This window comes from Rhipicephalus sanguineus, chromosome 8 (genome assembly GCF_013339695.2).
Source record: "Rhipicephalus sanguineus isolate Rsan-2018 chromosome 8, BIME_Rsan_1.4, whole genome shotgun sequence".
In the NCBI taxonomy this organism is placed as follows: Eukaryota; Metazoa; Arthropoda; class Arachnida; order Ixodida; family Ixodidae; genus Rhipicephalus; species Rhipicephalus sanguineus.
In genome coordinates, this window is record NC_051183.1 from 45,334,379 (window position 1) to 45,360,261 (window position 25,883).

General features: G+C 47.7%; 2 protein-coding genes across 2 annotated transcripts; both read right to left on the minus strand.

Moving 5' to 3' along the window:
• LOC119401802 (uncharacterized) lies at positions 1 to 7,781 on the minus strand. Its single transcript, XM_037668781.2, has 2 exons — positions 7,688 to 7,781; positions 1 to 2,284 (listed from the first exon to the last, which is right to left on the minus strand). The coding sequence occupies exon 2, from the start codon at positions 1,891 to 1,893 to the stop codon at positions 1 to 3; it is 1,893 nt and encodes a 630-aa protein (XP_037524709.1). The 5' UTR covers positions 1,894 to 2,284; positions 7,688 to 7,781.
• LOC119401803 (uncharacterized) lies at positions 2,269 to 25,070 on the minus strand. Its single transcript, XM_049418217.1, has 3 exons — positions 24,865 to 25,070; positions 20,141 to 21,684; positions 2,269 to 2,284 (listed from the first exon to the last, which is right to left on the minus strand). The coding sequence occupies exons 2-3, from the start codon at positions 21,205 to 21,207 to the stop codon at positions 2,269 to 2,271; spliced, it is 1,083 nt and encodes a 360-aa protein (XP_049274174.1). The 5' UTR covers positions 21,208 to 21,684; positions 24,865 to 25,070.
• Between the last annotated feature and the right edge of the window lie 813 nt (positions 25,071 to 25,883).

Genomic DNA, 25,883 nt, shown 5'->3' on the forward strand with positions numbered 1-25,883 from the left:
TCAATGCTGCGAAGCGCGTGCTCTTTGTCTTCTCCGATGACGTTGTGGCCTCTCCGCCGAAACAGCTGGCTGAGAGACAACAGTGTCGTCTTGTTTAGCTTCCGGGTTCAATGGGCATAGTCTTTGGAATTCTTGGAGCCTTCTACGGCCAGGTGTAGCGCCAGGTGCTGACCCCGTATCTACTGGCCGCATGGGCCCTGATGTCCGCTCTTCAGGATTATGAAGATGTTCCTGAACTGGCTGCAGCTGCAGTTGCGCCATAGCCGATGCAAGGGCATCACACTCACGGGTCATTCCGGGGTTATCGCTTCGGTGATGGTCACTAGTGGTTGCGGTGGAAACCGTGGCTGCTCCCGGTTCACGCAACTGTTCTTCATGCGCGAACCTTTGTTGAACGTCCACAATATACTCGCGATTTCTGTATCTGGCTGCCCGCAGGCGGCTGCTGCTTGATCCGGAGTTGAGCTTTGACGTTGCTTGAGGAGACGCTTCATCAGAGCCACCTAGTGACTTCGCGAATGACGACATACATTCGAACACCCCTTCAGAAAGCCTTTTTTCTCGAGACCCGTAATCATCTACCACTGCCATAACTTGCAAAATAATGTGCTCTGTCGTTGACTGCGTGGAAGGTGACGCTGTAGTATGCGCCTGCGAATGCATTCCATCGCCATCTTTCAGCTGCCGCAGAATAGAGCGCGTGTTTTCCAACATATTTTCACGAATCCTTAAACTCTGATATCTGTATTCTTGCAATCTCGCCATGACTTTCTGAAGTCTCTCTTTTCCCATCGGCTGCGCAAAAGGTAACCCTGTCGCACATTGTCCGGTTTGCGGATCACTTTCACTGACGCATGGTGGAGCCATTTGAAAATGTGGCGTCCCGTAGCCCGCGTGCTGTTGCCCAGCCTTTTGCGACACCATTGCAGGCTGTGGCACAGGTTGCAAACTAACTCCTGGCGATCGCTGTGCGATCGTAATGGATGGAGGTGGTGTATTGTGTACTGGAATGGGTCGCAGCCCAAGCTGGTTGCCTTGGGGAGCGTGCCATTGGCCGCTAGGTTCAGGGGGAACTGCTGGGTGCCGGCCTACACCCGTCATTACAGGGTTGTTATTGTAAACAGCAGGTGTGAAACGCAAAGCAGAATTCAGTTGCTGAGGGGGTTGCTGAATGACCGACGGAGTTCTCTGTGTGTCCACGGGATCATACGGGGGAACCGCGGGTGGTCTGATAAAGTGGAAGCGTTGCGGATGCCCAAGCTGGTTGACTTGCCCTGTGAACCAAAGGCTTGCATGGTTCGGAACTTGACGATACATTGGGTACTGGATCGTACCCGGCAAGCTGAGGTCGTTGTTCTGGACTCGATTCGGCAATGGACGCAAATGAACATTTTCATTTTCGTCGACCTCTACAACCGACCATGTTCTTTGTGGCGGGGCCATCTCATACTGGGGCGTCGTGGTTGGTGGCAGGGGATAAGAACTTTGCGGTTGCACAAATTGGCTGTCTTGTACATCGCAGAAGACGTCTACAGATTGAGGAACAAGAGGAGGTGTTGGGTTCTGGCCTGGAAGGATCATTGCAGGGATGTTCCGGGCAGTAGCTGTGAAACACACGGCAGTGTTTGGTCGCTGACGGACCCCCTGTGGGTACGGTTGAGCTCCATGCGGAAGGGTGAACTCTCTTTGGCGCCTCACTCTTGGCGTAACAGGGTCACGGACATCTGCATACGATTCGTGCAATAGATTCGCCGCAGGAGTTCTTTCGGACGTCATTCCAATGATCGTGGTAACCGCAGTCGCATATTGTGTGTCATCGTAAGTATCTAAGGCTTTTGCGCCGCCTTGTGCTGTGAGCACCGGCGGCCTCCACTGAGGAGTCTCGGCAGTCATCGGTCTTTCTTGATTTTCGGCATCTACAATAGCCTCTAGCCGAGAACTACGAGTAACATTACCACTAGCAAAACATTACTGGAAGGAATTTCAGCCAGTGATGACTGTGGGGCTAGCGCATCAGTCGCCTCGCTCTGCGATTGTTCTGTGTAGAAATTATACCGACTTCGCGAACGTTGTTGATAAATTCCTGTCAAACCGCTGTGGCCAGGGGCTGCTTCAGCGACAAGTCGCGCAGTTTCTTCCGTAGCCTGGTTAGAAGGGTGACCTTCTGGCCATTCATCCGACTGCTTGGCTTGTTTCATCGCTTTGTCACAGTCGCAGATTTCATGAAGTCAACGGCGCTGTTTCCTTTACGTATAATCGTAGCCTCCTTTAGTTCGGCTGTGTCCTGCAAACAAATGAAAGAGTGCTGTTTATCTCATATACACAGAATAATTGGTCAACTGCAGCAACCCGGTGCACAATTTGTTCGTAGGTAGGAGTTATGTGAAGCAGTGAAGGGCGACATGACTAACCATGCACCCGCCGTGGTGGTCAAGGGGTTATGGCACTCGAATGCTGAACCGATGGTTGCAGGTTCAAATCTCGGCCATGGCGACCGCATTTTGATGGAGGTACAATCCTAGAGACCTGTACGACTAGACTTAGATGCACGTTAAATGAGTTCAGGCGGTCGAAATTTCCAGAGCCCTTTACTACAGAGTCTCTCATAATCAAATAGTGGTTTAGGGGCGTAAAACCCCAATAATTGTTATTATTATTGACTAACTTTGCGAAGACTTCATTAACATTTGTGGTCTTCTTCCACAGTGGTGAGGCCAAATATATGCGCATTTGAATGAAGTCTCTCAACTTATAACACGGGATGAAATGAGCATTTATAACAAAGCCGAGTGTGATAGAGGACGTGGCTGACGATCTACTGACGCGTACAGATAGTCTAGTCACTAGCTACGTGAAGGGTTTCTTTATGTAAATTGCTTGAACGAAGAAATCGCGATGAGTTAAGGAAGAGAGCATGCGTAAATAACAACGCCTGAGTGCGAGAAGGAATACAAGAAGGCAGGAAAATTAACTAGATTAGATGGTAGAGGCAAAACAGCGCAAAATAACAGGGACCAAGGAAGAATATACACGACATGGGCGCGACACCAGCTATGAATCGCACCAAGTCGCCCAATTTTCAATCCTGACTAGGCTGCGTCCAGTTTGCTATCCCACGCATGGGGAGGGCAATAAGGGGCTAAAAGGGAGAGATAAGGAGAAATCCATCAGTACACACGTTTGATAGCACACACACAGTGCAGCGCATCATAGGCGGTTGCTCAATTATGTTGCCTACAAGAACTGCATGTGGGCTCGTTTGTCTTTCTAACCTGATGAGCTGTGGGAAACGTTTTCCCCTCAGTAAAAGGCCTGTCGTCAATTCTTCTCAAGGCACGCTGGAGAGACCGGCGATGTTTTTCAAATTGGGGACAGTGGTACCCAAGACGAGAAAGTCTCTACACAGTTGTCGCACATGTACAGACACGCCATATCCACGCGAAGGCTGAATGAGTTGGGGAACGCTACACCAACCCACAGCCCAGAGAGCACTGTAGTGAGAAATTTTGAAGCTTATCATACCGAGGGATGCAAAGAACATTCAACGATGCCATTGCTTTTAAAAGACAGGGACAAAGGAAGACGACAGGACATGCGCTGGATCACAGCGCATGTCTTATGGTTCCTTTGTCCCCGCTTTTTGCTCGTTATGGCCTCATTTAGTGTAGCGAAGCAGCTTGCCTGAAAGACTTTAGTAATAGAAATATCATTTGATATTTGTTGAACTTCGTGAAACAATCTACCTGTCGAAATAAAACAAATTAAACACTTTCCTGTTAACCTGGAACACTATAATAATAACCTGTAATAATGTTTTAACTGAATTCAAATAAGTTGTCAGCTACCCACATAAAAAGATAAGTAAACAGTTAAAATTGAAATTTGGTACGAATATCTGTAAAGTGTTTTTGTATATATCCACACTAGCTTAGTGTTAAGGATCCAGATGTTTCTTTTTTTCGTGTATTTATCGATTCGTGTATTTCTCGGGAAATAAAATTCAAAATTCAATTCAGCATTTCGAGCGCGCCGCTTATCCTCATGAAAGGTGAATGCATTGGAGGGATTAGCTGACGAGCGAGTGGCTATCACCATCGCATACTTCTAGTGTCTTCGTCAGTCACTTGAGCGGTTCGTCCGACTATATTAATTATTGGGGTTTAACGTCCCAAAACCACGATATGATTATGAGAGACGCCATAGTGGAGGGCTCCGGAAATTTCGACCCTCTGGGGTTCTTTAACGAGCACCGAAATCTAAGTACACGGGCCTCAAGCATTTTCGCCTCCATGGAAAAGGCGGCCGCCGCGGCCGGGTTTCGATCCCGCGACCTGCGAGTGAGCAGTCGATGGTTCGTTAAACTGGCAAACGGGGAGTTCTCGCCCTACCACGTGCATAGTTTACTTGCGCAGGGTTTCGAAAGACTTACTTGCGATTGGAGCTAACAGATCACAACCGGAGGCCAATCCCTCTCCGGGTTCCGTGCCAGAATCGTGATTAGGTATGGAAATGGCAATGCCACACTCATGTGAACCGCCGTTTAATGTCGCCTAAGTTTCTTTATGTAACCGAAATAAACTTTAACAATGTGCTTGATTGCGCTGGTTGGTGCTGCATGGTAAACGAAGAATAAGAGCAGCGCTAGACACGGGACGAGAAGAGGACACATACACGGCGCTGATTAGTTAGGCAGCGCCGTGTATGTGTCCTCTTCTCGTCCCGTGTCTAGCGCGGTTTTTTTCTTCGTTTACCATGCAACCGAAAACAGAGCATCTAAGGAGTGACGGCGGTTTCATGTGGGGCGTTATGATACGTTGTGATAACGAACAGCGCTAACTTGGATTTTCTATGGAAATAGCGTGACGGGCTGATAGTGTGCGCATAGAAGGGCTGACAGTGTGCGCATAGAAGAGGCCCTCAGATTATTCCGTATGCACATCGAGGTTGATAATTGGATCTCTTTCCATTTCATCACTGCTTGAATGATGTGGAGTCATCCGCTGGGCGGAAATTCAAGCACTGCCGGCTGCCTACCGTTTCTTTCGATATAGCCGCATAAAAATTGTGCTCAGCGATATCAAAAAAGATTACAAGAGTAGTTTATCGACACAAATTACATCTTAGAATAGTAAAAGAACAGGTTCGCTTGTTGACCAGTTTTTACCGTTTTTGTATCAACGAAATGACGACAAATTAATGTGCGTGCACTAACGAGCTCGTCAGTTTCCATTTTTTTAAAATGTGATAAAAAAGAACGTCACTCGCTATTGGAGATTGTAGCTTAGTTTCGGCGCTTATAAGTGGTGCGATTAAATCTACTGGCAGAGTGTGATTAGGATTGATGCGAGAAACATGTAAAACGTACGACGGAAGTATGCCGTGTACCGAACACTTATATATGTGCCATAATGGTCATTCGCCGAAAGCATCTAGTTAAATTATATATCTCCCTATGCAAATCACTCAGAAATTGACAAGCACACCCGTACAATCTAAGGAAAGACAACCGCAATATTAATATCGGGGGTTTTGAGTCCCAAAACCACGTTATCATTATGAGAGACGCAGTAGGGGAGGGCTCCGGAAATTTCGACAATCTGGTGCTCATTAACGCTGCACGGCCATCGCAAAGTACACGGACCTCTAGCATTTCACGTCCATCAAAATGCGACCGCCGCGGCCGGGCTCAAACCCGCGACTTTCGGTTCAGCAGCCGAACACCGTAACCACTGTTCCACCGTGGCGCACTCACAGCCGCAAGGGAACGACTTGCCTGAATTAACTAAATAGTCACCATAATAGATGAACGCTTCGATAGTACAGCTTTAGCAAGAGAGAAGCATTCCTTGTAAACCGAAATTGTATTGCTGAAATAGCTTATATGTTTTGCAGCCTGCTTTTGTAATAGTACCCTTATCGAAATGGAGGAATACAGCGTAGTTTGTGGCATAGATGGGTGCGTAAGGTTGCCCGACTGTGACGTTATCTATATTGAAAGGTTGGACGAGTTTGTTTTGATTCATGATGTAAGCGGCGCGACTAACACGGCATACAATAATAGAGGGACACTGGATGACGCGCTACTAGCAAATGACGTCTTTCATTCGGGAAAATATATAGTTTTAGTGCATTTAAAACCAATAAACGAAAATGTGCCGAACTAAAAAAGATAAAATACACCAGAGCTCAGCACAATTATGTCACGTGTCGTTCAAGAAAGGTTATCTTAGCCTCCTGCAGCTTAAGTGAAGGTTGACTTAAGCAACTCGGCCCCTCCCGCCCGAGTTAACCGCGTTATAATTATATGTTTTCCTGAAAGACGTCATTTGCTAGTAGCGCGTCGTCCTGCGTTCTATTCGTTTGCGGTGTCGTTCGCGCCTCCCTACATCATGTGACGTTATGACAACACGAATGAAGAGGCGTTATTACACTTCAGAGTACCCTCGTTTCAAGGTCAATGCGAATATTTCTTTGCGGATAAAACTGGAATTCCCCAGAATACGTGGGTTGCTGATTATTCGTCAGGCGTTTATACGATGATACACCACTGGCGCAGCAGGATTCGCGTGGCATGCTGCCTTTGTTTGGGCACTTGAAAAGTAATGCTGCTACATGTTGGACAAGTTACACTGTCACAGTTTAGCGCCTGCGATCACACCCCACTCGCTGGCATTTGCCTTCACACTTACGTTGTCCACAGAACGTTTCACCTGCCTGTCCAACTTGTCATATGAAAAAACGCGAGCTGCTTTCGGTGCTGGACATCAAGATATATGTGGGCCACACATAGTTTAGATTTTCGTTACGCCTGAAGTATCAAAAAGTTGTGCGCACAGACGACTTGTCCGTCTCTGACAGAGTGTGGAAATAGGAAGCCTTTCAAAAAGAAAACTTCTCTTGGTATGACTAAATTTATTAGGAGTACGTAGCAGTTTGAAATTGGTGCACTTTCAGTATATCCACCCTGGTACAGCGATGTTTTATTTGCTTCACTAGTACCATGCCCCAATCAAAGGAACGAAGACAACTCGAATCAGTGTTTACACTGCAAACCGAGGATTACTAAGAGCTCAATGTTCAGTATGAGTGAAAGCCTGAGTAAGAAGCATCTAGAACCCTCCGAACTCATGGCAATAAATCTTTATCGCAGCAGCAACAAACGCACAACCAAGAAGTGACGCAACGTAAGATGACACTTTTTGGTCCCTATGCTGTTGCTGCGCTGAACATTTATTTGCATCCTCATTGAAACGTGCCGTCCAACAATTGTATATGTGTCTAATTCCTTACGGAAGTGTATGGCAACCATATGTACTATATGTGGATTCCGTAAGAAAACTTATGGAATTATTGCAATGGCACACGGAACGCTTCAATAGGGGTGCTTTACCAACAAGACCGAACGCCTACCCTTGTGAAGACCGAACAAAACCAAGATCTGCTTAACACTGAGCGGTAGTTATCGTATCTTCTGCTGTCTTTAAAGCAAGAACTTGAGGTCCTTTAGTCGACGCAGCCTTCATAACATCGTTTTAGTTCAGGTAACCTGCATTTAGCTCTCATGACTATGCCTAACCGCGCACTTACGGCGCCTGACTCGCACCGCAGATCGATCACGTATTTCACTTCCGAACCGCAAGAAAACGTACGCAAATAAAACAAGGATTGAAAAATCCGCAGACCTCACCTTTTGTTTGCGCGAACCCGACTTCCGTTCGCCCTTGTTTCCAATCCAACGCGTAGTCTGCTGCTATTTCTGAGAAACAAACGGCCTCGCGACACATCCAAAATTTCAGTAGTATTAACGCACCCCCAGTAAAGCCACTTCACCGAAAGAAAGGGGGAGGGGGAGTGGACAAGGGATGCTAAGGCGCATGCGCCAGATTTCGTAACATGTGCAATGCGGTTATCTTTTGCGCAGTACACCCACTTCTGTTTTATGTTTTGCTATAGTTGTCCAATCGGGTGTGGTTTCTCGTGTATGGTGGGGACGTCACGCATCTATTTTCCTATGGCGCGCTTGGGCTTAAAAGCTTTCAATTTGAAAGAATTTGCATTGGTGGCCGTTTTTTGTCCATTATTTGTTATAGCCACAGAAAGTAAGCATTTCAAGGTCTGCGTAGTTGATGTAGCGTTTCATAGTACACGCAGTTCTTGATACTACATCTGCTTGCACGCACGACAAGGCAGGCAGACGGGGTGATTGACTTTTTTGCCTTCATCGCGTTTGAGAGCAAGGCACGTATTGAAGTTCATCTCACTATGCTACACTCGTTTAAATCCCTAGATACGGTATCTTCAACTGACAAGTTGTTATGAAAGTTCGAGACATCACACTTCAGCCTCCGCATGATGTCACTTGAAGATTTGCTTTCTAGCACATGACCTACCTTCTCAAAGAAATAATGTCTTTTACAAGCCGCCGCCTCTAATATTATCTGGGGTCTTACCTCCCAAAACCACGATATGATTATGAGGGACGCCGTAGTGGAGGGCAGAGTACACAGGTTTCTAGCATTTCGCCTCCATCAAAATGCGACCGCCGTGGCAGGGATCGAACCCGCGACCTTCGGGTCAGCAGCCGAGCACTGTAGCCGCAACACCACCGTGGCGGAAAAGCCGCCACCTTTGTTGCTGCTCATACACATGGCGGCATTCCACATTACAGTATACGAGTTATTAACCTGCGCGCGAAACTAAAGACAGTGTTGTCCTCCAATAATTTATCCTGTATGTATCGTGTTATATGAATGCGGACGAACGTTTAAATGGCCTTGGGTTGTTGAGTTTTGGAATAAATTATCTTTCATATTGTGTCCAATATTCCGTCTACTGGGATAGAGTGATATCAGCCCACATAACCGCACGACTGCTATGGGGATATAATCAGGTGTTGCGAAGAGGGAGACGCAGCAACGGCTGCTACAGCGTCAGCTGTGATTACTAGGGCAACTAGAGCACATGCTGCTACTGCTGTGGCAACCATGAGCGTTAAAAAGTTTGAGAGATTTCACACGTGCATGCTACGATGCGTGCGTGTATGCGTGTTTTTTGCGACCTGCATCTTTTTCAAGAGCTCTACCGAAAGGTCCTGCTACAGTATTATAAAATTATGTGCTATTCGATTAAGATGACTGCGTTTCAGAGTGCTAGTCGGCTTTATTTTCAACATGCGTTTTATGCGTCGATATATCTGTTTGGTTTTAGAAAATTGTTTCGCCCATTATCGCTGCAGTGCTGGTGAAAGTGTAAGTCCTGCGAATATAAGTTCTACGATGCATTGGCGAGTCTGGTTAAACGCATAACTTTATTTCCAAGAAGTGTCACGTGTATTGTGCGCAACACAGATGCTAAAAGGCACCGTCGGTTGTCACGGATAAAATAATAAAATAGTTCACATAATCAGCTATTCGGCACGCCCTCGGTGATCAACTTAACTACGAGCAAGCACGAAATGTTAGTTCATCAGTGCAACATTTAAGCAGTGTTTTCCAAAAATGAGGTTGTCAGCTGTTCGCACTTTCGGTGAAGCCTCAGCAACTCATGAAACGGAACGTTATTTTCCGCTGGCGAAACAGCTGCAGTCTGTCTGAGGCACTTCAAAACGATTTGCTGGCAACTGAAGTTTAACTTCTCTTCTGGCGGCGGAGGTAATGACGCCAATTTAGCGCAGTCCTTCAGGTCGCCAAGTTTGTTATGTGACTTTTCAGAAGAGGATAGGCTGTTGAATGGCGTCAGTAACTGCTGTTGAGGGGGTAGAATGTCTTCAGGCGTTTTCCACGGTGGCGTAGGGGGTCAGGGATCTCGTTGGCTGAATTCGTCACGCACAGCGTACAAGGAATCTTCGAAAACCGAAAAGTGCTACAGTTAAAAGGCGTGATACCGAGCTCACTCTTTAGAAGAATCATCCTCAGCTCTTCGCTCTTCGTGGGAAGAATTGTCAGTTTGGGTAATGTGGACCTCTTGTCCCAGGGACGTCTTCTCACTTGCGGAAGCCATCGGAATGTTGTCATGCACCGGGCCGCTTCTTGGCTCTCCTATTGGCAGCCTTTGCATTGGTGTTCCTTTGCGTCTTTTACGGTGTGCGCGACGCAGTATGTCCAACGCCTGCATAATAACCGACTGTTCTTCGCTTTCGGTCACTGGCTGACGGCGCGGGTTTTCTGTTCGGCTAGGATTTGTCGTCCCTGGAGTATGCTCAGGATCACGGCCCTTCGACGACTCCACAAGAGGCTTCAGACATTCTAAGAATTCTAACATCACTTTACGAATCTTTACTTCTCGATATCTATATTCTTGCATAGCATCCATAACTAGCCTAGGTGCTGATGTTATCGTCGGTTGCGTGGCTGAGGGTGCTGCGTGATATTGCCCTGTAGACGGCACTTTTCGCGGATCCGCTTCTTTGAAAGACGGTGGCGCCATTTGCAAAGGTGGTGCCAGATAGTCTGCTTGCCGTTTCCCAGTCTCCTGCGATGGCGTTGTGAGCATCGGCGCATGTGGCAAAGTCATTTCAAGTGTCGCTTGTGTCATTCGGTTCGACGGAGGCACTGTACTGCACGCTGGGCGATGCTCTCGATGGCGGACTTCCAGCACTTTCAGTGGAGACAACATACTTTCGAACAGCGTTTCACACATCCTTTCTTCTCGAGACCTGAATTCTTCTAAAAGCCTGAGAATCCCCGAAAACCTGGATGTCGACGACTGCGTAACAGGTGGCAAATGTGATGTCGCATGGGCTGCGTGCTGTTCCCCAATCTGTTCCGGCGGTGTCGCGAGGAGCTGTTCATGTTGCGAAGTCACTTCACGCGGCGCTTCTGTGATGTCATGCGGCGGAGGTGCTCTACTGCGTGCCCGGGAACGCGCTCGATCGCGATCTTCTAGCGACTTTACCATAGACAGCACTCGCTCGAACATCGATTTCCGCGACCCTGTGCTCAGAGCCTTGCATTCTTGTAAAATTTCTATAGTCTGAGAAATCGCGGATGCTGATTGCGCGATAGGGGGCGCTGCCCGATATCGTGTGCTTTGCGGATCCGTTTCACTGACGCGTGGGGATGACATCTGCAAAGACATTGAACTGTAGCTTGCGTGCTGCAGCTCAGGCTGTTGCGACACCGTTGTGCGGAGTGACACATTTGGGAGATACATTGTAGGCGCAGCCAGTTCTGTAACAATCGACGCATCCGTTCTACCGTATGCGGACGAGTGTGGCCGCTCAGATTCGTTGCCTTGTGCAGTACACGAGAGGCTTGCACGATCATGAGAAGGAAAGGTTCGCTTTCTGCCTGCACGCACTTTTCCAAGGACGCCACTACGGGCAACAGGTCGGAAACGTGAAGGATGGCTTTGTTGCTGAGAGAACTCGTCAACTGATGGACTTTCTTGTGGTACAGCGATTTCTTTCTGGTGTCTCGTAACTTGGGAAACACTGTAAGAGCTTTGTGGTTGCCAGGGTTGGATGCTTTGCGTGTCGCGCAAGCGGCCTGCAGGATAAGCGGCCTGTGGTGTTGTGTGCTCGCCTGAACTCTCCATTTCAGCTATGTTTTCGGGGGCAATAGTTGTCAACCGCAAATGAGCGTTCGGTGGTTGATAGAGATCACGTGCAAGTGACGACGTTCCTTGCGAAATAGTCAACTCGCTGTCGTATCGAGCGGGGGGAAAATTGGGGTTAGAAATTTCTTCAAGCCGTTGGTAAGATAGTTTCTCAGGAGAAAACTTTTCGTAAGTCATTCCAGTAGCCTTTGTAGAAACAATCGCCTGTTGTGCGACATTGAAGCGAGGCTCGGATCCTGCGCCGGCATGTGTGATGGTCTTTCGCTGTACCGTGGGCTTAGAGTGGGACGTCTCGGCGGTGATTCGATCTTCGGCATGCAGATGAGTCGCCAGCCGAGAACTAGGGCTAGCATCAGCACTGGGAACGTTGCTAAGCGAAGGTTTTTCGGGCAATAAATGTTTCGTGGTGACCTGCGTAAGTCGCCACATCCCCAGATTGCTGTGCGTCACGGCTGTACGAACTTGGCGAATGTTCTTGGTATATAGGAGCGAAACCGCTGGGGTGAGATGCTGCTTCGGCGACAGGGAGTCTAGTTTTGGCCTTCGTTGCCTGGATATTATGTTGGCTTTCTGGATTTCTGCCGCACTCGTCCGCTTCATTCATTTTTTCGTCACTGTCGTTCGGTTCATCACCCCACCATCGCTTCATTTCTTCTATGTCCATTGGTGGTCCGCTGGTGTCCGGACGTGACTGAAAATAAAAGAAAAACGCCTGTTCAACGGATTTACACGAAATTATCGAGAAAGTGTCGGCACGTGGTGCAAAACGCGTTCGTTGGCAGAAATGCACCCACTGATAGCAAAAACTCGACAAACTTGAAACTCATCTCAAAGATTTGGTCGAGTATAATTGAAGGATGATAACGGAGAGGCAATATGATCCGTTTTGCCGCGATATACTGGTCACCACTGGACAAGACTAGGCGACTTTGAAGTGCTGGTAATACTCGAATATATGCCGTAGTGGTGTTTCTCAGATATCGCGCATACTTCATTGAAGTGTGTGGGTGGAAGTGGCCCTGGATGACGTTGTTTCGAACAGGATTATTAACGTGAAGGTTTGAAATAGTTGGTACCAGTGCACAATACTTCGATAGCGCGAAAAATAAATTAAGGACAAGCGAGGGGACACAGACTGTCTGTGTTCCCTCGCTAGACTTTCGTTCATTTTCACGCTGTCAATATCATGTGCAATTCACAGGCTTCTGTCCCCGTTAATTAGGCGCGTTTGCAGCAGGCGTAATTCAATGAGCATTGTCTTAGAACCTACTAATTTCCTTCTGTGCAGGCATGCACACATGAACGCAGGGAAGACACATTGGAGCAGTACTCATGTGGCAATAACAGCGGTCTATGAATAAACAAATACAGGCTAATAATACTAATAATTCTACTATACTACTACTGCTACTACTACTACTACTACTACTACTACTAATAATAATAATAATAATAATAATTGTTGCGGCTGAAGGTCACAAAACACGATATGATTATGAAGGACACTGTAGTGTAGGTCTTAGAAAATATGAAATTAAGGCTTCCACAGGACACCCGTCTGGTCGGGAAGAATCATTAAATTAAACAACGAGGACTCCTACCACAAGATGATAAAGTATGCGCAGTCACCACAAAAGTTTACAGGACCATGCGAGCGCGTGGCCAAGAGCCTATTGGCGGCATTTCCGCTATGCAAGCGGCGATCGACAGTAGCGCTGCGCCCAAGAGGCATCCACCCCTTATCGACGGGCTGGCTATTTTCCCACTGGGCACGAATATTTTCCACCTTTCACTTTTAAATGCGAATGCATTTCTTAGTCGGGGCATGTCAGGCGTCTGTCGGTGTCCGCGCGCCGGCAGGTATTCTATGGGCAGGTGTTATCTCTCCGCTCTCAATCTATCTTCCATAGCAACAGCTGCGGGCGCGCGCGCTTATCCTCGCCCCTAGCGACCGGAGCAGGTGGTGCGGGCGGAGTAGCGGAAAGTGAGTGAAGAGGAGGAGCGCGCTCTGGCGTGTGAGGGCGCTCGCATCGCGGGAGCTCGGCGGAACTCCCGCGTGTGTGGAGAGAGTGTAGGAGAGGGTAGGTGCAGTGCTTCGCCGCTCCTCTCGCCGTTCGCTATCTCTCCTCCCTGCGCCCCACTCCCCTGTCCGCTCGCTCGCACGTATATATTCAATCCTTGCATAAAAGGAATCAACTTTAGGCCCAAAATGCATGCACAGTTTGTTTTTTGGTTGTATGCTTTTTGAGCGAAGAAAAATATTACTCTTGACGTTGGTCCTGGAACGTCGCACGTCGAACGATCGTCGAACATGGCAGTGTCTCTAGCAAAGTGATAATCTGCAGCAGTATACAGCATAATGAAGTAAAATAGGCGCTAGTTCTCCACTCAGGAAGCCTGCATGAATGTGCACACTAAGTTTCAGGTCATTTGAAGAAACACGCGGTGCGTGATGCGACTTCGAAGTTGATGTGTACAATTGTACACACCGTGACTGAAAGGCATATAAATGGAGTGAAGTGATTACTACGCCGTGTACTCTCGGCGCAAGAAATGCATTCGCATTTCCTCACGATTCCCTTCGGGGAGGTGCGGGCATTTTTTTAACTCAACGCGTTCTTCGGAAGTCATGGCTAGATGCTGCTGTCTCGAGAGCAGTTTGTCGGCATAGCTGTTATCAGTCGCAAGGTTTCTCACCCAACGGCACACCGTTCGAAGCACGCCGGGTTTGCTGTGATTCTGCTATCGAAATACAAGTGGGACGCTCATACCCTATATAAGCGCATTACATCGAAGCAACGAAATAATGATTTGCTGCTCGGCAGAAGAAAATTGATATGCCAGTGTATAACAAGAAGACCCGTCTCCGGCCCAGCAATGTGGTCGACGGTAAATGGCGCAGCGCTTGGTGGCGGGGACAAGCAGACTGGTACGCGCTCGCCTGGTCCGTAAACTTTTGTGGTCGACTGTACTGAAGATCCGCCTCCCAGAACAGGATGCTTGTTCAAAATCGTACGAAAATTTGATCACCTATCGTTCTTTAACGTGCAACTACGTCTAAGTAAACAGGCCTCAAGCATTTTCGCCTCCATCGAAAGTGCGGCCGCCGCGTCCGGGATTCGATCCCTCGACCGGCGGGGCAGCAGTCGAGCACCATAGCAACTAGATCGCCGGTGCAGGATCCAGTGGTTATGGTAGGTAAATGAAAAGAAAAAGTAAGCGGCTAAGCAATTTCTTACACAATGCGAATGCAAACAACTGTGCTCTTTGGAGTGGCGATGACCATCTTTGTGGCTATCTTTAATGAGCGAAAGCTAGGTACTCTGCGCTACGTAACGTTCCAGACAATGTTCTGGACGTCGCAATATGCGTCCAGTTCTCGCCATGAACTCATGGCATGCACTGAAGGCTCCTACAACGCACCTCACGAGATCTAAGATCGCGTAGTTCACTTTCAATCGACAATGCCGCATATGTAAAATGACATGCAGGAAATAGAAAGTCACAAGCATCACCTTTCATGTACGTGAACCAGACGTCGGCCAGCCCTTGCGTACGATTCCAAGTGGCAGTCTGCTATTATTTCGGAGGAACAAATAGCTTCCGAAATACGAATGTAGGTGTTCCAAAGTTTGACACGTTTTCGTTGTGTTGGCGTCGGAGTGAACGGTATCGCGCATGCGTAACACTTGATAGCATATGCAAAGGCGTGTTATCCTCCGGAAAGCACATGCATCGCCTGTGTTCCTTTCGTACCTCCTTGTGAGCGGCGCACATCACAGATGAGCTTGATTATTTGGGGGGTTCGAATACGTACTTTATGAATGATTTTACAATAACGCCGCCTTCCTCATTCTTTATTTTTACACATAACAATTGTCGCGAGCATTATGCATATTTTTGACTTGTGTAAAGATTGTGATAATAATAATTGCTGTAGTTTTACGGGCCAAAACCACAACATGATTATTAGGCCCACCGTAGAGGAGAGCATTGGAAATGTCGATCACCTCAGGTTCTTTAACATGCGTCTACTCTAAGTACATGACCCTCTAGCATTGCGCCTCCATCTAAGTATCCATTGCAGAGACTGCGGTTGCGCACCTCGACTTGAAAGCACTGGCGTCATGTACACGTCAGCTGACAGGTTAACAAGGGAGGTTGTTGAAGCCCTAGAGATAAAAAAGCTCGGGGAATCTTGTGCCAGCATGCCTTCTGTTTTGCTTTCAGAGAAGGATGCGAGATTTCTTTCAGGAACCGTTTTGCACGCGCAGTAGGAGTGACCACGTGATGCACTGTCATATCTTTTGTAACCTTCTTTCTTCTGTTTATTCATGTGAAGGCAGTATTTATTCTGTGCAGATACTGAATAAACTTTCAGTTGTTAGTGCGCCTTGTGTTAGGTGTCCTCTCCTCGTCTGGCCTGTTGTTTTCGCCGGCGCTGTTCTACTGCGATTATGAACCAACTAGCCCAAAAGTACGTCTTGGCCTCCATCGAAATGCGACCGCCACGGGCAGGATTGAAACCGCGTCTTTCGGGCTAGTAGCCAAGCGCCGTAGCCACTGTACCACCGCGGCGGCCTGCGTAAAGGGGGTGGTGAAATTTCCTGAGATGAGATGAACGTTGAGATGAATGTGTTGTACGAATAAATCAACAATTTAGAGTACTGGTATCGAGTTCCCTAAGAGCTACTGACGTCACGGGTTTAACATTAATCGAGTGACGTAGACGCAATAATAATTACATAATTTGCAGAAAGTACACTCGCATATTTTAGACTATTTTTCACCGAAATTGGGCTACATTATCGACTAATGAAACCAATATAAACCAGTGGCGTATTATCAACCCATATTTCGTCTTCACATTAGGTAATTTGGACATGCTGTGTATGCTGCTGTGCATCATTATGCATTTCTTGCCGTAATGTATCTCGTAAGTTGGTTATTCAGGTCATGACCGAAAAGACCCGTTGAAATCCTCTTTTAGTTTATATGAAAAGATCAGCACGTAAAGTAATTACTGAATGCCTGGTGGGCTTTTATCACCCGGAACAATGAAATGATTATCAGGCACACCTGCGCATGACTGCAGGTTGATTTTGACGTCTGATATTCCTATTACGGTCGCCAAAATTAAACTACACACGCATGTCTTGCGTACCAAATCTACCTAAGCGTGGTCGCCATTGTCGGTTTGATTTCGCAAGTCGATTTGATAAGTAGCATGGAAACGCAGCGTTTACTGTCTTTGTTTGTGCGACCTCGGTAATTTGACTAGCTTTTTAATCCATGTGCCTGGCAATGAAAGGCGTTCTTTCGAAAAAAAATTTTAAACGCGGTCGACTATGCGCTAACAAATGTGATGGAGGCTTGTCCTTTTACGTAATGTGTTGAAGTAAAGCGTCATGAAGGCCGGTACATGTATGTGGAATATACATTACATACAGCGGGAAGCTTAACAAAGGATTGACCTAGATGTTTTTTTAGCTATGGTCGTAGTCAAAGGGGCCTCCGCCGCAGTAGCTGGGAAGTTATTCATCCGATTGTCTATGTTCGCCCTCCTCTCTGTGGGAACTTGCGCAGTTGAAGAATAATCTATTCGTACCGAGCGATTCAATCACGCGTCTTTTTCAGTGGGCAGGAGAGTAACGACAGAAACATTCCTCTGTAGATGATCGGCATTGTTTTGTCACCTTTGTTGTGTAGGGTTTAACGTTCCTCTATCATCCGTCAGAGGGCATGCTAGACGGAGAAGGAGCCATACCTTAAAACCGGAAACTTGCTTGCGCACAACAATGTAAACGTCTCGCCTGCTTGAAATTTGTCAGAGCACTTGTGGGTCTACGCCCAATTGTAAAGAAAGTGTTTGCCATCAGGCAGAGAGGTCACAACGCACGCGAAATTATCAACGCTGCTTTTGTAAAAAAAAAATATGAGAAATGCAACTGCGTTCCATCGATAAACAAGTTTTATTGCGAGGTCAGCAGCCGCGAGAGGCTAAAGTACTTGTAATGTGAAGGTGCGCACGCAGGCGGGGTGTTTTGTATTTATTCTACTGGCGACTGCAAATAGAATGTCAGCATGTGAGTTCATTGCAACGCCTGTCTTACTACTTTTCAGACGACAAAGGATGCATTTCAACAAAGTGAATTTCTGTCGAGGATTTAGATTAAGTGCTGCATTTCAATTCCCCGGCTTCGTTGTACTTCACGTTTGGCAAAAAAAAATTTCAATTCATACGAGGACGCAACGCCGTCGCCGTGATCTTTATAGTATTCATAACATGGCTTGCATTGCAGAGACTGTAGATAGTAATCGTTAGGGCGCTTTTTTGAGGCAAATCAAGACACATAAACTCAGCGCGTAGACGACACATTTTGCAATTTATTTTTGCTTTTTATTAATGATGAAATCTTTCACTTCATACCCAAAATTATTGTAATGAGGAAGGATCGTCAACTTTTTATGAGCATTGTTGATGCGGCCACGAACCATACTTCACTTGAGTTGGCAGGGTCTTTGTCATTCTTGAATCTCAAATGCACCTCTCATGATAACACGCTTGTCTAGAACTTACGTTGGTATTGCTTATTGATCTGCAGGCAATTGACCATTTGTCCGGGCCGTCACAAGCGTATGAAATACTGTACCACTAACGTAATACTGCACTAATGCACGCATTTCGAGCAAGCCCCGTGCCGAAAATTTCCTAAAATGAAGTCCATTGGAAGAAGCGTGCTTGTATTGCGGCAGCCATTATTTGTCTGCATCGTCACTGCCACAGCTGACACCGTATTCTTCGCTTCCGTGAGGGAGACGAAAAATACCTTCAATTGATTCGGGTTCCAAAAGCGACGTGTCTGATATCATAGTAAACGAGATTCCTGTGGACAACTTGAACTGCAGTGCATCTTCACAAGTGAGGGAAGGCGCACAGATTGCGTAGTCCTTAAAACGCCCATTCCTTGAATGCGACCACGGAGAAAAGGACGCATCTTTCGGTGGAGCGAGAAGATCATGCGGGGACGAAAGATTTCTCGGCGAAATGTGCAGCGGTGCTAGCGAAAAGAAATCTAATTCGCTGTCTCCATCAGAGACCATGTACGTAGCATGTTCGAAAAGTGAAGGTTCTGACGGTTCGAACACCCTAAAGCGACCTTGTTCTGGCGAGGACTCATCTGCATCGTTCCGCCGTTCAAGGGATGGATCTTCAGGTTCATGAACCGCGTGATCTCGTCCCACGGATGTCTCAGGTTGAGCAGGAAGCGGACAGTTGTGGCTTTCCAAAGCGTTTTCAGGTTTCCTGGTTGACCCCCTTTTCCTTGATATTCCTCTCCGTCTTCGGGGAGATTGTGGACCCGCTTGTGATGTGCTTCTCGCCGAGCTTTCTTTCTCAGAGGGCTCCGAACCATGGCTCGATCTTCGTGTTTCCTGAGTAATATCCCAGTGTTCCTCTGCCTCGGCACTGTACGTAAGCCTGGAATGTGCATCGCGCTGCGGATCTCTCGGAGGGCTCTCAAGATCTCTTCTCACCTCCTCCCCTTTCGCTACTTGGTCCGCCATGTGAGGTAATTTGAATGCTTCAGTTTGGCATGTCGTAGAAGACGTTCGAGGTAGAAGACTTCGCTGGCTCGACACAAACTGAGCAATTTCTAAAAGGCGAGTCTCAGATGAATTCTCCCTTGGACGAAGTGCCTGCGCCGAGGTGCGAAATGTAGTGGATGCGCCTTTACTCGGCAAATTGCCGCGAGAAGTCGAGGCACCTCTTCGGCCATGTAAATAGTGCCCTCCTCTTTCGTATTGCCTTTGGAAACTCTCCATAGAGACAGGTTGCGGAGAGACATGTGGATCGTGTTGTGCAGTTGCGTAGCTCTCCACTTTTGGCGCTCCTCGTCGCCCACCTCGTTTTCGGCCTCTTTGTCGTCCTGGCATACCGCCGCGAGTTTTCTCTGAACGAACCTGAAACGGAGGCCCTGGGACCCTACGTTCTCGACTAGGAAGACGGTACGCCGTCGACCTCAACTGTGGTGCCTCCACAACCGGTTCAACTGAATGACCTTCTTGAGTCTCCTCTGGGATGAGCGTTCGCTGAACGTTAGGCGTCATCATGGTGGCACCCGTGGCGTCTGCTTCCGTATCGCACGGTTCCTCTTCATTATAAAGCACTGGCTGACTGCGATCATTTGGCGCACCTTTCCTGCCTCTCGGGGCTCTTTGGCGCCACCTTGCAGCTCGGCTAGGCCTTGGCATCTCCCGAGGATCTATTTGTTGACAATCATGCATCTCTCGAGGATCTACTCGATGACAATCATGCATCTCTCGAGGATCTACTCGATGACAATCATCTAGCCACTTTTGAACGTATGCCATTTTTTCGCCATGCGGTACTGGCTGCTCATAAAGTACCGGGTAAGGAGGTGGTCTTGGTGCTAAAGGCATTTGGGTTTGTAAACCTTGCCTCCGTGGCAGCAATGTCGGTTGTCTCCTCGAGTGCGCCGCAGGTGGCACTGCCTGATATTGCACTACAAATTGGGTTGTTCGCGGATCCGTTTGACGATCGCATGGTGGTCCCATATCCAACTGCGATGTTATATGCGTTGCAGCCCCTTGCGTCACAGTCTGGGGTAAGGGCACATATGCCCTTATCATTTGAGGCGCGGTGTTCGCCATCATATAACCATGAGATGCTGCGCTGTATGCTGGCATGGGTTGCTGACCAAATTGGTTGCTTTGTACGGCGGGACGGATACCTAGTGTACGAAGAAGAGTAGAAGATGTGTACAAGCCTGCATCCGCCATTCCAGGGATATTGTTCTGGTCGACAGTTGTACCACCTAAATCAGGGTTCAGCTGCTGGCGGAAGTCTTGCACAGCGGACGATGTTCCTTGCAGTAAATCGAAACTGCGCTGTTGCATTTCAGGTGGCGCTACGAGGTTCGTGATGTGGGGATGCCTAACCTCGTTTATTTGCTCCGGGAACAAAAAGCTCGGAGAATTAGGAGCTGAAGGAGATGTCTGGTACGGGCTAGTGCTTAACATGACTAGGTTGTACGGATCGAGAATTGGAATTAAAGAAGGCAATGGAAGATTTCGTTGTTGATGGGCAGTCAACGGAGCTTGTTGCGGCAGTGTAAAGTCGTGCTTTTTTCTCACAGTTGGCGAATTTGGGTTAGAGGTTCGTACATGCGATTGGTACGCTTTTGGCGTAGCTGAAGTCCCTTGGTATGCTTTGTTGAGAAACGTGACCAAAGTATCAGCTTGAGACGATTCTTCTTGAGGCGTATGTGGCAATTGCGCAGTAGCGTGGCCCGACTGCCTTTCAGCGCGGCCTTGTGTTGCTCTCCATATAGCCTCAAGAAGGGCTCTTCCAAGGTTGGCTTTCTGGTCATTTGCCGGTATATTTCTGAGAGTGGCACTCGGGCGGAGCAGTATTTCTTGTTCACCAGGCAGTCGAACATTTTGACCCAGCGTATTGAACGCTGCTGATGGAACCTGCACTTCGGCGTCTCTGGACGCCAGTCCAGTTGGAGAGGGCAATATGCCAACATTTGTAGCGCTCCACTTCGTGCCACTCTGGCGATTTCCGCCTCGAGTAGTGTTCCGATCGATGTTTTCGTATCGTTGGCGTACATTTGGCGACGTACTCATTCCTGTAGCCTTTGTAAGATAAGGTGGCTTTTTCGTGACTTTGTAGCCACCCTTAGGTGTTGCGAAGTGCTGTTCTGTACTGCGCCTTACTTTCGGAACTGCACCCTGAGATGTATCGCCAGTAATCGCTCTTACTTGATTTCTGGCGTTGGAAGGGCCAGGCAGGCTTTTACTACTGCAATCGTCATCCCTTGGAACATTTTATTTAAACACGTTTCGCTCAATGGAGGCGGCGGTGTGCGCGTGCTACTCGTCCCGCTTCCCGATCCTTGCTGTGTGACAGGACTGCAGGGACTTCGCTGTGATTCGTAGCAAACCTCTGTTGAACCGCTGTAGCCTGAAGCGGCTTCGGCGAGCAGGCGTTCAGCTTCTGCGTTCGGTTCTTCACTAGGATGTTGGCTTTCAGACATCTTCTCGCCATCTTGAGCCATGCGTTTTGCTGCACTTTGTGAAGCCGACGGGCGGTTCAGCTCCGGACTGGAAAAAGGAAAGAAAAACCTTGTTTTGTCAAGACGAAGCTCTCGGTGTATCGTAATGAAGGGCGCCATTCTTATGTGTTTAGAGATTGATGATAGGAGATAGCCACGGCTGAACCAACCACTTGAAGTGCTTTTCAGCTGTGCACCATTTCCAAAAAACAGCACAACAAACATTCAGTAACATACGTGAAGTTGAAAAAGTTTCATACGGAGGAACTAAACGATGCACTCAGAATAATCTTCCCCAGGAACATAGCTTAAGAACAAGTGTGACTGTCGCCATACATCTCCAACATTCTTGCCACCAATCACAGAATACTTCCTGTAAAATGCTGAAAGCAACTGAGTAGGAGTTAACATCGTTTTAAATTCTTCGTTGGTTGAGGTGTCAATTCGAATTGTTCAGCCCTTGGAACGAACACAAGATTTTGGTGGGCGCACTCCTCAGATTACACCTGGAGAGAACATGGTCAAGACATATATGCCTCAATTCTGACTATACTTGAAGTGTGTACCGTCGTATTTTGACGTCGGAACTGTGGTCTTCGAAGACCATGTCTTCGTACCCGGTATTCCAGTGGCAGAACTACTAGTGGCATCACATAGCGGGGTGTCCAACGTGTTGATGCACCTTTCCAAACAATAAAGATCTCAGCAGGAAAACCTCCGGTTGAGCAGAAACCTCACGAATAACATGATACCGCCCCCGAAGTTTGAATGAAAGGGAAACGTTCTGTATGACATTGCATAAGTAACGCTATTTTGCAGTGTCAGTGGTTGGTCCGTGTCACTGGGCGGCCAGACGCCGTGCTGCTTCGCGCTCGTCACTATCTTGCCACTACCTGACTGCTTCCATACCGCGGCCACTATCTTACTGCTGCCACAGTCGACAGTGATATAACGCTCTACGAGTGACGTCACACATGACGTGTCAGCTGAATCGCAAGTTTTGCTCTAGCGCTTTTTAAGGTATGGAAACGCGTCGCGTTGGGAGAGTACCTGAACATTACAAGCGCTATCTTTGCGTCTTACGTCACACGCTCTGTGAACGCACAGATTACATTAGCCACCCCGGTAGACCTGCCGACGCCTCAATGTTTTAGTATTCTGTTATCGCATGCCGTATTAAGGAATGCAATCAATTTTGTGATCAAGTGAAGAATGAACATATTGTAGCGTTCAAATTCAATATATATTCCCGGCTCAGTACCGCTTTGTAGGTCTAGCAGTGACATGAAAGACACAGCAACTTCGAAAACTGCACCAACATGTGATGAAGGGGCTACATATAGGCTGTGATGCCGTTTCTTCTCGATCAACTTTTGGACACGGCACCTGTTAGGGCCAACGTTGAGGCATTCGCTCGTGGGTAGCCAGCAAGAGAGCAGCCCAGGGAGTTAATAGGATGGATGAGCGTGCGCACTGCGACACTCAACCATACGCAACCAGCCGCCAGACGGAGTGCTCGTGCGCACTGCCACGTGGTTGCATGGTCCTCAAACGTATGAGCTTGATAGTGCATTAACAAATGCCATCGTCAATCAAAGGTGCCCACCACGGCTCCCGTTTCAGCGTCAATTCGCGTGACCGGTGCGCTCTCATCTTGCACGGTTAAGTTTAGCAGTGAGCTTTCAGTTCCTCTGAACTCCTCCTTAACTTTAGTTATGAGGACATAGCACGTACAATTTCTCAGATCATTCAACAGCGACATGACCAGAGTCCACAGTCCCGAAGCAAGGTGTTGGCGTTAGAATGGCAAGAGCACTAACCGACTTGTCATGGCTTGAACGGGTGTCACAAAGTTTCTAGTAGTCGATACTGTCGCCAAGGTGTGAGATTTGAATTTTGGGGCGCTGTTTTGCATACGTGCTTACTGCTGGATTGTATGCTCATTCATCACTCCTGGCCGGCTCATGCCGTCGATAACGTACCTAAACCCCCGCTCTGACGACCGACGGAGCGCAAATATACACTGCACAAAGAATCGCTATAAAATGACGGCCTAAATTAGGCGTGGAGGCTGGGCCAGCAACAGCTTTGAAACGGTTGAGATTCACCAAGAAGCAGGGACGTAGCCAGGGGGGGGGTTTGGGGGTTCAAACCCCCCCCGAAATTTTTCAGTTTTGCTTGCGTATATATACACGCGCACATACAAACGCACGCACGAACATACATAAAGTGTGGTTGAACCCCCCCCGAAAAAAATTTCTGGCTACGGCCCTGCCAAGAAGGGTAACAGCTCTTGCAGGTGAAGCAAATGTTTTAAAACGCAGCAATAACGTGCCATTGGTATGAGGGAAAAAAAGAAAAAAAAAACCGGGTCGATTCGCCGTACGACGCCGAGCGCTTAAACACGTTCGCACAAATATGCGCTGATTTCCCATTGCCTTGGCTACGCCTGACTGGATAGCAGCTCAGCCAGGAATGAGTTGCAGGATCGGGTCACAGGTGACGGTATATTCATGCACGATTCATTGTGCATTCCCGTGCGAAATAGTAAACGTTTTAAGGAACGCCCACAGGGACGTCCAGCAGAGCTGCTGTAGTTTAACGTAGTACTTACGCCAACAAATGCTATTATAAACTGTGCATTTTGCTAAACAGTGACTTGAGTGCCTCTAGGTAAATATTGCGGACTGCAATGACTAAGAAGGAATTTGTATGGAGGAGTACGGAACGGACAAATGTTGCGCAACTGTGTTCGTACATAATTCCGGTAACCTGCACACCATGCACAGAGTATTTCCGTATTACCTTTAGAACGTATCTCGCAATGTTTTCGGTGCACTACGCAATACAAGGAGTTAGTGCTCCAACCATATGTGGGTTTTTCATTGTTTGCTATTCATAATATATGCAAGTGCCGTCTCGGCTGTTCGTCTGTGCTGCTATACGTTCTACTGGTAGCGAGAACTGTCTCCAAACCGCTTAGGCGCACTTAAAAGCCCAGTATTTACAGCGATGCAAATGCTATGCCATTCTGTTAAAGGGACAAAAGGGAGGTGTCACGATTGCTGGTATGCAGATGGTTTACTGTGTCCTTAGCAGAGAAACGGCACACCCGTTTTACTAATGTGGTGGTCCAAGTAAGTCAAATAGCGCGTGTTAATATTTTCCGCCTGGTTCTCTGGAAAACTAGCCCTACGCATCAACATAATGCAGCTAACAAGCCACTCACCAGGGTGTCACTGCCCAGAGAAAAGCTTCCAGTTGGTGAACAGTTCTTGTGGTAGACGACTATACCGCAGTGCCGGGTCAAATGCGTGGATCTCGTCGAGCCAGTAACGACAGCGCGTCTGAAGGAAGCAATAGACAACTCTTGAACACTCCTGGGCGGAAAAAGAATTGGGCGTTCTTCCGTCGTAGCTTACTTTTGAGTGGCCTTTGTGGCAGAGAAAAAATATTTTGTTTGGGTTCAATCCTATCTGTGCCGATCAATAGAATAAAGCCTGACGCCCGCATACTTGAAGCTCATCACATGACCGCAAGAAATTTGGGCTGTGGACACAAAAAGAAAAAATATTTAGCAGGCTTTCGATTTTGTTCACTGTGCTTAACAGTATCGGGCCTTCCGCGCTGGAGCTAATCAAGATTTTGTCCGCGGCGCTTGGGCTATCTGCTTTTCCCTCCACGACAATGTCACACCGCCTGACGTGAACTGTAACTTAAAGATGGTAGACGTGATGCATCAGCATCTGTGTTTCGTATACAACTGTGCATCTTTGCCTCCTAAAATTATACTGCTGTTATGCAGAATCTTTCAAGCGTGCCAGACACATTACCTTGCTTACGCGTATCCTGGTGCAACCCGCTAAATAGGTCCAAGGTTTCCATCAGAAATACCTTCAGCGCATTTATAAATTGAATCACAAAGGGACACATTCTTGAACGTACTGCAACCTTAGTATATTTTGCTAAGTTTTTTGTACCGATCAAAACATAGTGGATGCGTCCTAAAAGTGGTCCGCGAAAGGAAATTTCTCTCTCCTGCCAAACGACTAGGCCAGCTTTCGCATAATTGTAGTTTCGCAATTACTGGCCGGTCACGTGGTATATTCGCCCTTATTTTTTTACAGCGAAGCTATTTACGCGGACCCTGTGCCGTAGGCGTTGTTGGTGTGGTGACGTTAAAAAAGGTCACATGACCAGGCTGGAGGGAAGGGGCTTTATGAGAGGAGGAGAGGGAAAAGGGGTTCA

What these genes read in the sequence shown, in the direction of transcription:
- LOC119401802 (XM_037668781.2), bottom strand. Translation starts at nt 1,893, where the DNA reads ATGACTGCCGAGACTCCTCAGTGGAGGCCGCCGGTGCTCACAGCACAA.
- LOC119401803 (XM_049418217.1), bottom strand. Translation starts at nt 21,207, where the DNA reads ATGAGTACGTCGCCAAATGTACGCCAACGATACGAAAACATCGATCGG.